Source organism: Chroicocephalus ridibundus, chromosome 2, assembly GCF_963924245.1.
Source record: "Chroicocephalus ridibundus chromosome 2, bChrRid1.1, whole genome shotgun sequence".
Taxonomy (NCBI): Eukaryota; Metazoa; Chordata; class Aves; order Charadriiformes; family Laridae; genus Chroicocephalus; species Chroicocephalus ridibundus.
Genome location: NC_086285.1, coordinates 918,353 through 932,458, shown reverse-complemented (window position 1 = coordinate 932,458; position 14,106 = coordinate 918,353). Strand labels below are relative to the sequence as shown.

Here is a 14,106-nt window from a genome sequence, read left to right as displayed (position 1 = left end):
AAATTCTATCAAATTAGTTCCTCCTCATTTCCTATGAGTGCGGGGATCTTGTGCCCTGGACAACAGCCAGGGTAAACAGTCCGAACCTCTCACCAGGCCCTCCACAGTCTCAACAGAGAGATAAAGTCTTAAAAAAAATAAAAAAAATCTGTATCAGATTATTATTCTAGAAGGAAGCACATTTTATGGACGTAGCAGCTCAAGGTAGCTTAAGAGAAAGTCATTACTGAATGGCAGGAGGAAGAGTAGATGGTTGCAGTCAGCCTGAGGTAGGATTAAAACCAAACCCTGCAACACGATAGCCACGGAGAAGATTTCCTAGCCCAGAAATACGCGGCTCCCTGCCCGCCCGTGGCGCACGGAGCTGCTCGGGGAGCGCCATGATCCGCTGCCGCATCCCAGACGAAAGTCACTTTCTCGGCTGACAAGAAGCTAATGTAACTCAACACCAAAAAGGGCAGAGGTTACTTAAATATTCTACAGTAGATAGGTAAAATTAGCTCTGAAGGAATAAAAGAAAAAAATAAATAAACCAGGAGTTCTGGAACTTAGACCAAGCTGTCAATCCCTCAAACCCTGGGAATTAGCGCTGTGAGACAGGCAAGCAGAACTAACAGCCTTTTAAGATCAGCCAAAAAAACCCCAGTCATGCCACACTCGCTTGTGCCACATAGGATTAACAATTACGTATTCATGCCAACGCACTGACAAGTAGCAAGGTCTCGCACGCAAGCTGTCTGCATTACTGCCGCTAGCTCAAACCGCAAACACACACCTTTTTCTTGCCTCTGAGGCCGGCTCATACCAGTGGGTTTCGGCTGCCTTTGTTTCTCCCGCTCTGGAGCAGCAGGCCTGGCCGGCAGAGGTGGCACCCCTCTGGATTTTGTGGGTCTCATGTAGCCTTTTATCTGTTCTGCCGCTTTAACTCTCTCTTTCTTGGCATCCTTCACGGCTTTTTGTTCACATTCCTCTTCTTTATCTTTAGTTGCGCCTTCAGGTTTATCTCCTTCGGGCTTCAAGGCCGGGGCATCCTTCAGGTGAGCTTCCCCACCGTGAGCAGCATCCTCTGCTGCTGGCTGAGAATGACCTTTATCGTTATTTTGGGGACTTATTGGGGTTGTTTGGGCAGCTGTCAGGTTTAAACCAGCAGCCTCTGCTTGGGCCGCTTGATTGTCCAAGATCTGCTCACCCTTCCTACCTCCACCCAGCTCAGCCTCTTCAGCTTTATCCTCCACCCGCGCTTCTGCCTCGCTGCCCGGCGCCGCTGCAAGCGCCGGGGAAACGCCCCCAGCGCCCTTCCCTCCGGCAGAGACGGGTGCTTCTGCTTCCTCTGCCCCTTTGGCACCTACAGGAGCCGCCGTACTGTTTGAATCGGCCACCTTCCGAGGACGGTCTGGGGAAGCGGTGTCAGCATTTTGGTTTTTATCAACGGTTCTTATTTCTTTGTCACCCACCTTTGCCCCAGGAGAAAGGGGAACTTCGTCCGTCTTTGATTTAACGTCCTGTTTAAGCGAACCATCCGAAGACAGTGGTTTACCCACCTCGCTCCCATCCTGGGAACCAGCCGCTTTGGTTTTACCGTCTTCCTTCGAAGCTTCTTTTCCAGGCTCTTCGCGTCCCAGGTCGATGGGCTGCTCGCAAAATTTCTGCGCCTGCGTCTCCTCCTTCGTACCAGACGCGGGCACAACGCTGCCGCCCTCTGCCACCCCTTCAGGAGGAGGGAGCCCCTTATTCCTCACCCCCTCGTCTCTCTGCTTTGGGAAGCCAGAGGAAACACTGCCGATGTTATCGGGACCAGCTCCTGCGGGCTGAGCGAAGGATCCCAAGTCGCTTCCTTTATTATTCCAAAGCATTTGAGGGCCAACGGGAAAGTTTTTAATATTTCTGTTTTCATCTACAAAATCCACCTCTTCCATTCCATACCCCATCGCAGATCCCACGGGAGGCTGCGCTTCTCTCCCGTTTGTTTTTGGCTCGAGAAAAACAGGTTGCTCAGCAGCATTTTTAGCCTTTTTACTACTTCCATCAAAATCCTTCTTTTTAGATCCATCAGTAAAGGTGTGATCTGCCGCTGCCAGATGCTCTGGGATAGGAATTCCACCCTTTCCTCTGCTACAAGGAGCAGGACTTTCTGCTTCACATGTGTCAGTTCTCTCCAGGTCGCGAGGAGGAAACATCTCTGCGCCTGCGTTACGCTGCGGAAGACACGGCTGCTGCAAGTTGGCCTCCATCGTTTTGCATTTCTCCTTATTACTTGTGTGCGATTTTTCCGGCTCCAGCGGAACAGCCGGAGCTGGCACCTCAGCAGCCGCAGTCAGGTCACCTCGCAGACCCGCTGAAGGACCGGAATTAGCCTCTTTGCCTCCTTTATCAACAGACTGAGCTTGTTTAGTATTTCCCACCTCTTCACCTACTGCAGGGACATTACCTGGACCCAGCGCAGAGCGCTCAGGACTATTTTCAGCCTTTTTGCCTCTCACGTCTCTGCTTTTTTTCCTAGGCTTGTCCATCACCAGTCCCCCGGTGGGACCTCGTGCCGCAATCGCGTCCGCCTTGTGCTCTGGGAGAGGCTGGGATCTATCTAGTTCCTTACCTTTACTCATGGGCCAAATTTCTTTAGCGCTGACTATTTCTGTCTCTGCCATTTCTATTTTATGACCTGAAAGAACCGCTTGATTAGAGAAACTTCTATTGCCATTTTGTATTTCAGGCTTTTCCAGCAGCCCTTTGGTTAAACCCATCAGATTCTCCGGCAAAAGCTCTCTTTCAGAACCAGACCCCTTATCTTTATCAACGGTCATTTCTTTCGTGTTTCCAGCTGCCTTCTCTTTGCTTGGAGAAGGGCTTGTTTCCCCCCCAGCACCCAGGGCAGCTGCCCGCCCCACAGGACTTTTGTCGGTTTTTTTCCTTTTCCCGTCGCTACACCTCTTCCTCGCTTTGTCCGCCACCAGCGCGGCAGCAGAATTTACTGCAACCGATTCACTTGCAGAAGTAATTCCGGCCTCTTTGCTTTTATTCATCCAATCTACCTCCTTTGCTGTGCTGATCGTGTCAGCCGCAGCAAGGTGCTTCGCTTCCTCTCCCCTGCTCCCCAGAGCTGGTTGGTCTAAAGCACCTGAATCAACTATTTCATTTTTTCCAACGCTTTCTTTAGGCTTCTCTGCTACCAACTCACTTGACTTTTGCATCTTACTTACATCTGATGTATTCTCCTGAAAGCACTCAGCAGTAACACAGCCCCTCTCTCTGCCTTTAGCACTCACGCTAACTTCCTTCGTTTTATCGGTTACGTCGGGAGAACTGCTTGGGTCCACCTTCGTCTCAAGAAAAGGCTGCTGGAAAAAACTTCTTTCACCTTTTTTACTTCTCCCATCACTACCTCTTTTTTTTGGCTTGTCTGCAGGGTAAGCATGTGTAATGCCTCCTGACGGATGTCCCCTTGCAGCAAAACCTCTGCCTTTATCAGGGGAAGTTGGTTCTTTTATATTCTCATCTGTCCTCGCGCCATCCTCCGAAAGCATCATCTGCTCAGAGAAGCTTTTGATTTTTTTCACTCTCCCTTCACCGCGCTTTTTTTTAGGTCTGTCCATCCCATGCGCAATATTGGGATCTTTTCCCGTCTGCTGCTCTAACGCACTAAATCCTTTCCCTTTGTTTTTATCAGGGGAATCTGCTACCGTCGCTCTGTCCGCTGCTTCGGCAGAGGCGGGATGGTCGGTTGCGTCAGACTTTGCCGGCAGAAGAAAGGGCTGCTCTGAAAAACCGGCAGCTTTTCTGCTCTGCAAAGCAGCGACTTCCTCGGGTTTCGGTAAAACCAATGGTGTAAGAGGCATTTTAGTAGTATCTATCGGAGTTTTCAACACTCCCTCGGAAGTACTACAGTCAACGGCCCTGTGCTTATCGGAGGACACTGGTTTGATTTCATCATCTGCCTTTGGCTCGTTAGGAAGCTTGTCTGAGGGGGCCGCGGCCTCCAGAAGAACAGGCTCTTGGAGGGATTCATTCCCAACCCCTTTGCTTTTGTCACAACTACCTCTTTTCTTTGCCGCTTCTTCTCGTGCCCCGCTGGAAGTCTGAAGCTCAGGATGGCCAGCACCACCGAACGCTTCACGCCCAGGAGACGCACGTTTGGCCTCCTTCGCTTTATCACAAAGGAGCAATTCTGGAGGTTTAGTCTCTAAAGGAGTTTCTACTTTGCTTGGATCGGCGGCTTCTGAAAGAGATGGCAGCGGGGCAGCACAGTTTGACTCCTTATGCTCCCTCTTTTCGTTTTTGTCAAGAAGATCTCTTTCCACAGGCTTGGTTGGCTCCTTGGCTGCAATAGATTCCTCCACCTTAGTCTCGCCTACCTGCTGCAAGGGAACCTCTTTCCTTTTGCCTTTAGATTGCGGCACCAAACTGTCATCTCTCCTTTCTTCCCCTTTCATGACGTCTCCATTTTTTGCATCCGAGCCAGATTCTAACGGCACGTCAGGTTTTTGGGCCTGCTGTCCCGGTGCTGGCACCGAGAAGGCATTTTGCTCAGCCAGGATATGACTTCCAGGTACGATTTTCGCACCCTTTGGCGTACCTGGAGCTCTGCTTCCTGAGGCAATTGACTGCTCTCTGCGAGCTTCAGCAGGCAGAACGGGACAGACATCTGGTTTTTGCAATTCGACAGCAAACGGAGAATTTTGAGGAGCTTTTGAGACTGTTACATTGTCATCCCAGAACTCCATCGTTCTTGGCAGCTGGTTTCTCTTTTGTTTCGGTTTCTTTTTCTTTTTCTTCACAACGGCCAGAGAACCTTCCAAATCCCAGCTCTCCCTTGGTACATCTCTGCAGCTCTCCACAAACTCCGACGGCACGTTGGATGGCTGCTCCGTTGTCTTTTCATGCGAAACCCTACTGCGAGGGGACGTTCTGGCAACACATCCGAGTTCCACTACGGAACAGGGGTCTACTTTTGGGTCAGAACTCTTCCGTTGTGGGAGACCTACTGGCCGTTCCTCTGGTACATCTGCAATAGGCACTGGTGCAGGTTTTGCTCTGCCAAACCTGCGTTCACTTGATTTGTTAGCTTGCCTTATTTGTGCAGTAGGTAGACCTGGAATACAGGAAGCCTGCTCAAACATCGAAGCAACTATTTGTTTTAAAAAAAATAATAATAAAGATACACTATATATGTGATTATAGCCATCTAAGACAGTCCATACAGTCATATATGCAGAATTTTCCATCACCGACACCACACTAATTCTAAATCCACCTCAGCAGGGCTGGGATAGACATTTACACGCAAAACCTATTTAAACCGCTACCGATAAATACGTCAATGCTATTTAAAAATACATAATTCCTGATACATGCTCTTAGCCCACCGAAAAGCAACAGTTCTTGTAAGGACGTGCTATCTCTTTTTAAAAATGCATTAAGGATCCATTTTGTCTTAGGCAAGACAAGAAGACAGATAAACCTTTTTATATCCTTAACTGGCATCCTTCCAAAATGCGAAAATACCAGTTAAGTGGAAAGATGAGACTTAGGGAAGGGAGAAGGGGCATAACGGGGAAGGGGGAGCAGAAGAGTTTCCCACAGCACCCACAGTGGAAGCAGCGGAAGGCAGAGCCTCCGGAGCAGAAGGCGTTTGCTTCTGTACTCCCTTTACAGGCAGCACGAGGTTTCCTTAGCTACAAAGCCACCGATTTTAAAGAGCATCAGTCGTTTGTCAGTTAGCCCTGGCCCACAAAGTCAGCCTCCAGTCGCCAGCGTAAGCAATAACAGCTCACGGGAGAGGCTGGCTTAGCGGAGCAGGCAGAAAATTGCATTTTCCTTTGATAATGACAAAACTCAATTTGGAAGGAGGTCTTCGGCAGGAATATTGTAATAAGAATTAATGGTCTTTTTTAATACCGAAATAAAAAGCGAGCAAGTAATGGCCAAAAAGATGGCGAGCTTTTAAATTCTACAGCAGAAGAGAGAAGCCACTCCCAGCGCTAAGGTACCAGCAGCACCCATCTTTGGGCTTTTAGTCCGGTGAACGTGGAGAGGAAAAGGCTATTTAAGAGAGCAGGGATTAGAGGCAAAGTACAAGCAGAGGCACTGATGAATGCAAAGAACCGCACGGCTGCTTGCTGCAAAAAAGATTTCTGCTTGCTCAAGTGGCAACACAGCCGGCAGGAAAAGGTGAAGAGTTCACAGAGGATTTTTCCATTGTAAAATTGAATTATGATTTATATTCTACCTGTGGGCTCTGGCGGGGTTTTTTCTTGCTGAGGTTCTGCGTGTTGGACATGGTTGTGTTCGGCCGCCTCCTTTTGTTTCTCCGTAACAGCAACATCCACAGTAGTAACAGATTTTTCTGGAAGAAGGTCTTTATTTTCTAGTGCAACGGCTTCTTTTGCTTCTACTGGAACTGAAATATGAAAAGAATGAACAGAACACTTCAGTTCTTAGGAACACAGGTAACCTGCAGTATAAAAGCAAGGTTATAGGTTTTATTTTTATTTTTCATAAGGATGAAGTTTATAAGACGCAGCAGCCTACTAGGCATTATCTCCTCACAAGCCCATTTTAAGCAGCAATTTTCTATTTCGGTAGACGTGCCAAGGTGGAGGAAAAACACGACACAAAGACTGTCTTGGGGCTTAAGCGCAGGGTGAGGATTTGGGTTATTTTTTTTCCTCTTTATAATCCACCGAATTCAGACTATACTAGCTTCCCACTGGAATTTATATCCAGAACATACTCCATTATCAGGCTGGAGGCCCAATCTAACGCTAATCATCTAGCATTCATATATACCTTAGAATATATTCATGCAGACACTACAAAATTCCTAGCCACCCATAATTACAACAAGTCTTAATTTGCAAGACATAATTACATTGGAGAACAGTTCTAGATATAATTAATTTTATTTAAATTTTAAATAGAAGTAAAAACGATGACAGACTTTGGTACAACCATGGATGAGGAAGAAAAAGGCAAGTTATACGATGGTAATTTCAAATGCTAAGACCACCACCTATTGATAACAGCCCCCATGTTTGCACACACTAATTAACCTTCTTGAAATTAAACCTTCGTTGCTTTGTCCTTGGGCAAGGAGAGGAGAACAGCGGCTGCAAAGAAGAACGTCGGTGGCGGGGCAGAATTAGCTGGGAGCAAAGCGCTGGCTTGTTTTATACTGCGCGTTGCATTTCTCACCTGCTGGTTCCGAAAGATGGTTCGTCTGTTGGGGAAGATGCTGCTCGTGGTGGCTGGGAGACGCTCTGTCGTCTTCAGCTTTCTCCAAAAGACCAACACAAGCTTCTGGGACTTTCAATTCTTGTTCCACATTCGCAGTTGCTTCTGCAAACAGAATGTAAAGAATTAAAATTCAAATTATTTTTAATTTAGGTCAGATTCAGATTAAAAAAAAAAAATAAAATAATCACTTCCTCACCTAATACTTGTCTTCCACAACAAACGAAAGGGGTTTTTTCACTTTCAAAGCAGCGGTAATCTGCTTTTTAGGATCACTTTCTACCAGCTCTCCCCTCCTGAAAGCCTAAGTGTTCTGCTCAAGCCAATCTTTCCGTGTTGCCCGGTATTTACTCTTTGAGTCACCCACCTCCGTCCCTCAGTTACTACATTCTAGTTGGGATTTTTTTGTTAAAACTTCCCTTTTTTTAAAATGTATTCCTATCATTAAACTAAAGAGTGGTAGAAGGGAAGAAAGAAAATATCTCACTCCAACTCCTTCTGCAATCAATCCACATAACGCTGCCTCTGCCCAGCGCGATTTGCTGTATTTTTACAGCAATTTTCTTTCCAAAAGGAGAGTGTCCTTTGAGAAATCTCTGCAGCGGAGGATCTACTGCCCACCACCATGGGCGACAGATTCCACCGTGGAAATTTTTTCCACCGTGGAAAACACCAAAACGCCCACCTCGCCACTTCGACGCCTATAGCCATTCCAAGGAAATGTCACCAAACTATCAAAGCTGACCAGTCTGGCCAGAAACCGCTGTGAAGATAAAAACCTTTGCTTGAAAACACCGTGTCCTACAGGATTTGTGGAGATCTCAGTATCTGCTGGGGTCGGCAGCGATACAAAAATCAGTAGTAACAGGGATGAACTAAAATGTCTGTACGTCTGTCCTAAAAAAAACCCCATACATCACTGCTAAGAATGCCAAGGTAAAAAAAAAAAAATCATTTAGATATTCTAGTTTTATATTTTATAAGCAAAAACTCCTGATGAAGCGCTTCCTCGGCTTGTTTTCTTGACAGCAGAACTGAGCTCTACTGAAGGTGTTTTGTGCAAGGCACAGCATAATCTTTAGTACTAAAAAAACACGCTTTTCATTTGACAGTCTCAGATAATTGTGCACCTGTGTGGCCATCGCTGTGTGCCACCAGGAGTGTTGCTGTAGTGCTGTGACAACTTACAGCGGCTTCTCACGCCACCCGCCGTGCCATTTCAAGCCTGAATGAAGCCGTCGGGCACAGCCGCTCACCTGCAGGAGGCTTGTCGAAGGGTGACTTGTCTTGCTCAACAGAAGGCTGGGATGTCATCAGCTCTTCAGATGCTCCAACCTTGGTGTCAGCTGCAGAGAGGGACTCGGCTTCCACAGAGGCAATCCCAGAATCCATGGCAGGAAGAGGCTTGGCTTCTGCTGCAGGAGCAAACCCAGAATCCGTAGCATGGTGATGGTTGACTTCTGCTGCCGGGGCAAACTCTGCATCTGCTGCCGGGGCAAACTCTGCATCCACAGCATGGTGAGATTCCACATCTGCTGCTGGGGCAAATGCCATGTCCATAGCGTGGTGAGATTCCACATCTGCTGCTGGGGCAAATGCCATGTCCATAGCGTGGTGAGATTCCACATCTGCTGCTGGGGCAAATGCCATGTCCATAGCGTGGTGAGATTCCATATCTGCTGCTGGGGCAAATGCCAAATCCACACCATGGTGAGATTCCATATCTGCTGCCGGGGCAAAGCCTGCATCTTCCGCTGGGGCAAACTCCAAATCCGTAGCATAATGGAAGACAGCATCTGCTGCTGGGGCCAAGCCAGTGCCTGCCACCGGGGCGGACGCAGGACTGCCAGCAGGAGGAGCCTTGGTTTCTGGTGCAGGAGCAAACCCAACATCTGTAGCCTGAAGAGGGCTGGCTTCTGCCGCAGGCGCAAATCCAGCATCCAGAGCTTGAGGGGGCTTGGTGTCTCCTGCAAGAACGGAGCCAGCGTTTTCTGCAGAAACAGCCATGACATCCCAGGCAGGAACAGGCGCTGCATCTGCTACAGAAACAGACACCAACAACCAAAAAAAAAAAGATTTTATTTTTTTTTTAATTTTTTTAATTACCTGACCATGTGGTTTTATGATTAGAGAAGACGAGGCTTTCGCTCACTGTCTCTCAGCGTCACTTACTCCCCGAGTTACACCACTGCACTCAGGTTGTTCTAGACTTTATGACACTCCTCAGCGCACCCAAGTGCTTCTCCTACTACAGCCTCGTGCGCCTGGCTTTGTATCCTTGACTAGAGCGTTAGACATCCGTCTGCTCCTCACAAACCTCGGCCGAGAGAGGCATTGTGCTCGTTTAAAATCCACCTGATGCTACGGAGCTGGCAAGGGCCCAGAGCTGCCGGATCCGCTGCGAGCAACACTTTCCGGCAGAATATAGACAGGAATCACAACGAGGGTTTTTCCTACATAGCAGGACACAAACTGTAGGTGACCCTTTATGAGCCCGCTGTGTATTCCAACAGCGGAAAAAGTCCTGAGCCGTTCCGGAGCCATACATTTTAAATATCGTTTATGCCTTGCACGGGTGGAACGGTGCTGTGACTTGAGCAGAAGCATCGGCACTCTTGACATAAGCCGCTGCCATCCAGTAAATCACCAGCTGCCCTTTATTCTTTCATCCCCAACTCAACCTCGTTCAGTTTTTTTTTTTACATAATATCTACTAAATACTGAGCTGTTAGTTTCAAAATGACATTTGTCAGTTCACAGTACAATCAAACCTCTGCATTTAAGTTAGCGTTTTCTTAAGATCCCCTTGAAGGGGTTGTATCAGTCAGTTTTAGTTTAGCATTTCAGCTGTCTAGAGGCAAGTTTTCACAAATTATCAAGAGCCAGAAGCACGAGCTTCCTCTTGGGCAGCTGTTCACTTCAACAGCCCCAAGCACTGCCCGCACTCCGCGTACCGCAGCACGGCGACCTGAACCTCCCAGACGTATTCCTGAGTAGACGTTAAAAAAAAACCCCCAACGTTTCTGCTGATAGTTTGAATCACATCTAAAAATATCCTCCCCAAACAATGGAAAATGTATTAAATCTTAAATTAGACACTTAATAAACTGGAAAAGGAAAGACATTAGAAAAAAATGGAAAAGGTCCCTTTTAAAATAGCACTTCAGGATCCATTTAGATAAAACCAATACTCCAGTGAACCAAACCAAAAACATCCATTATGCACCAGCATATTTGGGTCTGCCTTTCTTTTTTTTTTAAGTGATATCATGATCTTCTCCAAAATAGGATTTACAGATTGTGATTTTTATGGAAGAATGAGAGAGTAAAGAAACAGATGTTAGAAGAAGTATGGATGCTCCCCGGTGAATCACGGGAAGCACTGGAATAAAGCATAAAGGAACTGGGCAAAGACCAGTGCAAAATGTACCGTGAGGCTGATGCTATATATAAATACCTTAAAAACTCTTCCTTTTAAAGACTCTCTAAAACCGAGTTTTTAAGGTATTTGTATACAGCATCAGACTCATGGCATAACCACGGTCTTGACACACCTTCATATTTTTCCGGAGCTAAAATTTTAATGAAGTAGAGGATCATGAAATCGGTTACCGGACTGTGAGACGTGAGTTGAAAAGTGGAATAAACTCGGTATTTCTCACCCACACAACTGAGGTATTACAAACCTTTAGCCACAATGGCATTTGTTAACACCTCGCTGCGTTTCCTTCAGAAGAGGCAATGCCGTGGCTTTCCACCGCGACAACTTGCTCCTCTAAACCCGGCGCCGCTCTTTACACCGGGGCAACGTTACCTGAGGTGGCACCTCTTGGTCCATCAGCAGCTCCAGCCTCTCCTGGGGACGCCGTTACTGCAGGAGGGACGACGCCAGGAGTCAGTGCTGCAGGGCTTTCCGGCAAATCCGGCTTGATGGCTTCAGTCGCTGCGGGGGGCACTGGGCATATAAAAGGAAGTTTGATTGAGCACTGGGGTCTCAGCACACAGCTCTCTCTTCCGGAGCCGCCAGGACGTGAATCACCCTTCTCGGGGTGCTTACCCTGATGAGTAAGCTCCCCGGCTTCAGCATCCCAGTTGGGTCGCGCAAGAGGAAAATCGGGTTTTACTGTCAATTTTCAGAAGATTAGTTTGTGCAATACCTAGGAAAACACCTCTGTCTTGCGAGAAGCTACTGCTGGGACAAAGTTGAGCAGTGCTCAGTTCCAAGGCGTCCCGGTCCTACCCTCAGCCCTAGGTACAGCCACCAGCTCCAGAAACACCTTCTACCTAGGACCGGTGTTCAACCTACCATCATCTTCGTTTGTTCGCCAAAATCCACAATAAAGATCCCATTATAGATCAAATACCATAATATACGTGCAACCACAACGGAATTATTTACTCATTGGAGCCTCAAAGATTTGGCTATAACCATAATCTAAAGATAACTGGACAGAGTACGTAGGTTTGCAACTTGAATTTAGCTTCAAATTCTGTTGATTATGCACGAGCCAAAGTTATGTTTGCTGGTGCCCTTGGCAGCACCGATCCTTCAAAGCAGTGAACACGAGCACTCTGACTCGCCACCAAAAGTCAGGAGATTCAATTCTTAGTATGTACAAAGACTAGAACCCTTGACAGTAGTAAAGTTCCAGTTTTAGAGTCTCTTTTCAAGAGTAAATTTTATTCACCCTATTTATTGTTTTAGTGTCAAGTAACGCTTGAACACACACCCCAACTGGAAACTACGGTACCTGCATTGTAATGGAGACACACAGAACTGGAAACACAGTCTGGAAGCCACAGCGCTTGCTGCTGAACCTATTTTTTTTGCCCCCATCTAATTCCCCAAACCTTATGAAGGGGCATGTTTTCAGCAGGTAAAGCCCTGCCACACGATACGCTCCCAGAAGGACACGCCAATGATATCTACCGATGGCTGGGTTTGGAACTGCATGTGTTAAATTTGTTACCCTAAGTTAGAAGTAAACAGCCTATATAAATGCGGGGTTCTCTCCACCTCTTCCAGCACTAAACCAGAAAACACGTGTCAAGTAACATCTCTCTAAAACAGGCATTTCTAGTCTAAATTGATTTAAGAACCAGAAATGGTGTTTTTCTTGGTCAGGTCCCGCTTCACTCCATTAGCGCCTTTTGCGTCTTGAAGAGGCAGACAAGGAGAGAAGCTCTGCTTCTGCTGCTCAGAGACTCTCTACAGACACTTCCAGCAGATCAAATCAAATCAATTTTTACCTGATGGCTCAACAAAGAAAGAGGCATCTGGTCCCTTCACATCGTGCTGAGCTCCCATCCAATGTTCTTCAGGCACTACGGAAAACAAACACCTTTAGTCCTGCCACTAACACCGCTTTATGTTTTCAGTTGAAGGCACTGACCCTGCTTTTTTGTGAGTTCATTCTCAGGGACCTTTTCAGTTCCCTTAAGAACTGTACCAGAACATCATGTTCTTCCGTGACTATTGTTAGTGAAAGCTTGCATCGGAGAAGAGTCACTGACTCCAGGACCTGACAGAGCGGGTTCTTTGCCCAATTCTTCTGGGCAACTGGCTCCAGGTGGCGCTGCTTGAGCAGGGGGCTTGGACAAGATGTTCTCCAGAGGTCCCTTTCCAACCTCAACCATTCTGTCACCTCCTAACATCTTCAGAACATTCACACTGAACCACGAACTGTCATTGCCAACAGGGTACTTTCTCACCTCGACTCATTTTATGTATCAGCTCCCCCACCAAGACTCTTTTAGGACTAGTAAGCCGCCATTTTCCAGCTGCGTGCCCCTCAAACCCAGCTAGCGTGACAGACAGGAACGGCAAAACATCTGTTTCTCACCTGCTTTGTCTTGCAGAAATTCTGCATTTGAAACCAGGCCCACGAAGGCTGATGAGTCTAGAGCCTCTGCAGGAGAATACAGGGGCCCCAAGAAAGGTTGTTCAGGTACCATCATAGATCCATGTGGTGCTAATGAAATGAAAAGACCGTTTGTTAATCGCGATGCTAGCCCTAATGACTCCCCTCCTAAAGTAAAAGTCTATACAACACTTGGAAAATAAGCTCTTCTGTTCTGCTCACAAGCAGTTTAGATAAAAGCTTGTAAGCGACTCTCTCAATTAGCTCACCTTTACAAACTGCACTGTAAATTCTGTAGGCATACGTAATTTTTTAACAAGGTATAGGACAGGAAAAATTATTTCCCTTCTGCTTTCTGCTTCTGCTCCCATGAATTCTTGTTAATAACCACTTAAACTCCAGCAGTCCAAAACCTGAAGACCACTTTGTGGACAAAGTTCATGGATATTTAGTTTCTAGCCAGGAAGACAAAAGCCATCAGTAATGGCTGATTAAATTAAACTCAACTTGTCTAGTTGTTCTATTTCCTTCTGCCTAAATACAGTTCAAAAAAACCCTCCTGGAAGTAGCTACGGGAATGGCTTTAGGCACAAAAAAAGAGAAAAAAAGAAGTATTTATGTAGTCCGTGAACTTATCAGCTTAATAATTTTCAGTACATGAAAGTCAACAGAGAAAACACCAAAACCTGAGGGACAAATGCCGAGGAGGAACTCACCATGGACGTCTCTGGAAGCATCGACATAGTCCGTGTAGAGCGGCACATTCTTCATGTCAGTAGGGAAAGACAAATCAGGCAGGTTCTCCCCTCTGTGCATGCTGAAGGGGTCTGGGGGGAGACAAGAACAAGGCCAGTGTCACCACACGTGGGTTACAAAACAAGGTGAAGATACGCTTGACACCACCACTGGACTTCAGAGGAAAAGCTGCTTTCAAGGTTTACTAGAGGCAAACACCTTCCTAATTAGAATTTATGCCCAACAGTAAAAGACGGTTGCTCCGGCTGCTTCCTAGGGAAAA

The 14,106-nt window shown here is 46.9% G+C and overlaps 1 protein-coding gene across 11 annotated transcripts in view; it reads right to left on the bottom strand.

Moving 5' to 3' along the window:
• MAP4 (microtubule associated protein 4) overlaps positions 1-14,106 on the bottom strand; it is a 174,710-nt gene that overhangs the window by 51,192 nt on the left and 109,412 nt on the right. For 9 of the 11 annotated variants that reach the window (XM_063324175.1, XM_063324182.1, XM_063324184.1 and 6 more), the window contains 8 exons: positions 13,805-13,915; positions 13,071-13,199; positions 12,478-12,552; positions 11,042-11,182; positions 8,484-9,266; positions 7,189-7,332; positions 6,224-6,394; positions 776-5,086 (listed from right to left, as the gene is read on the bottom strand). In XM_063324175.1, the coding sequence (XP_063180245.1) occupies positions 776-5,086; positions 6,224-6,394; positions 7,189-7,332; positions 8,484-9,266; positions 11,042-11,182; positions 12,478-12,552; positions 13,071-13,199; positions 13,805-13,915 (5,865 nt within the window). The remainder of the gene's footprint in view (positions 1-775; positions 5,087-6,223; positions 6,395-7,188; positions 7,333-8,483; positions 9,267-11,041; positions 11,183-12,477; positions 12,553-13,070; positions 13,200-13,804; positions 13,916-14,106) is intronic. The other 2 variants (XM_063324179.1, XM_063324185.1) reach the window with 2 other exon arrangements.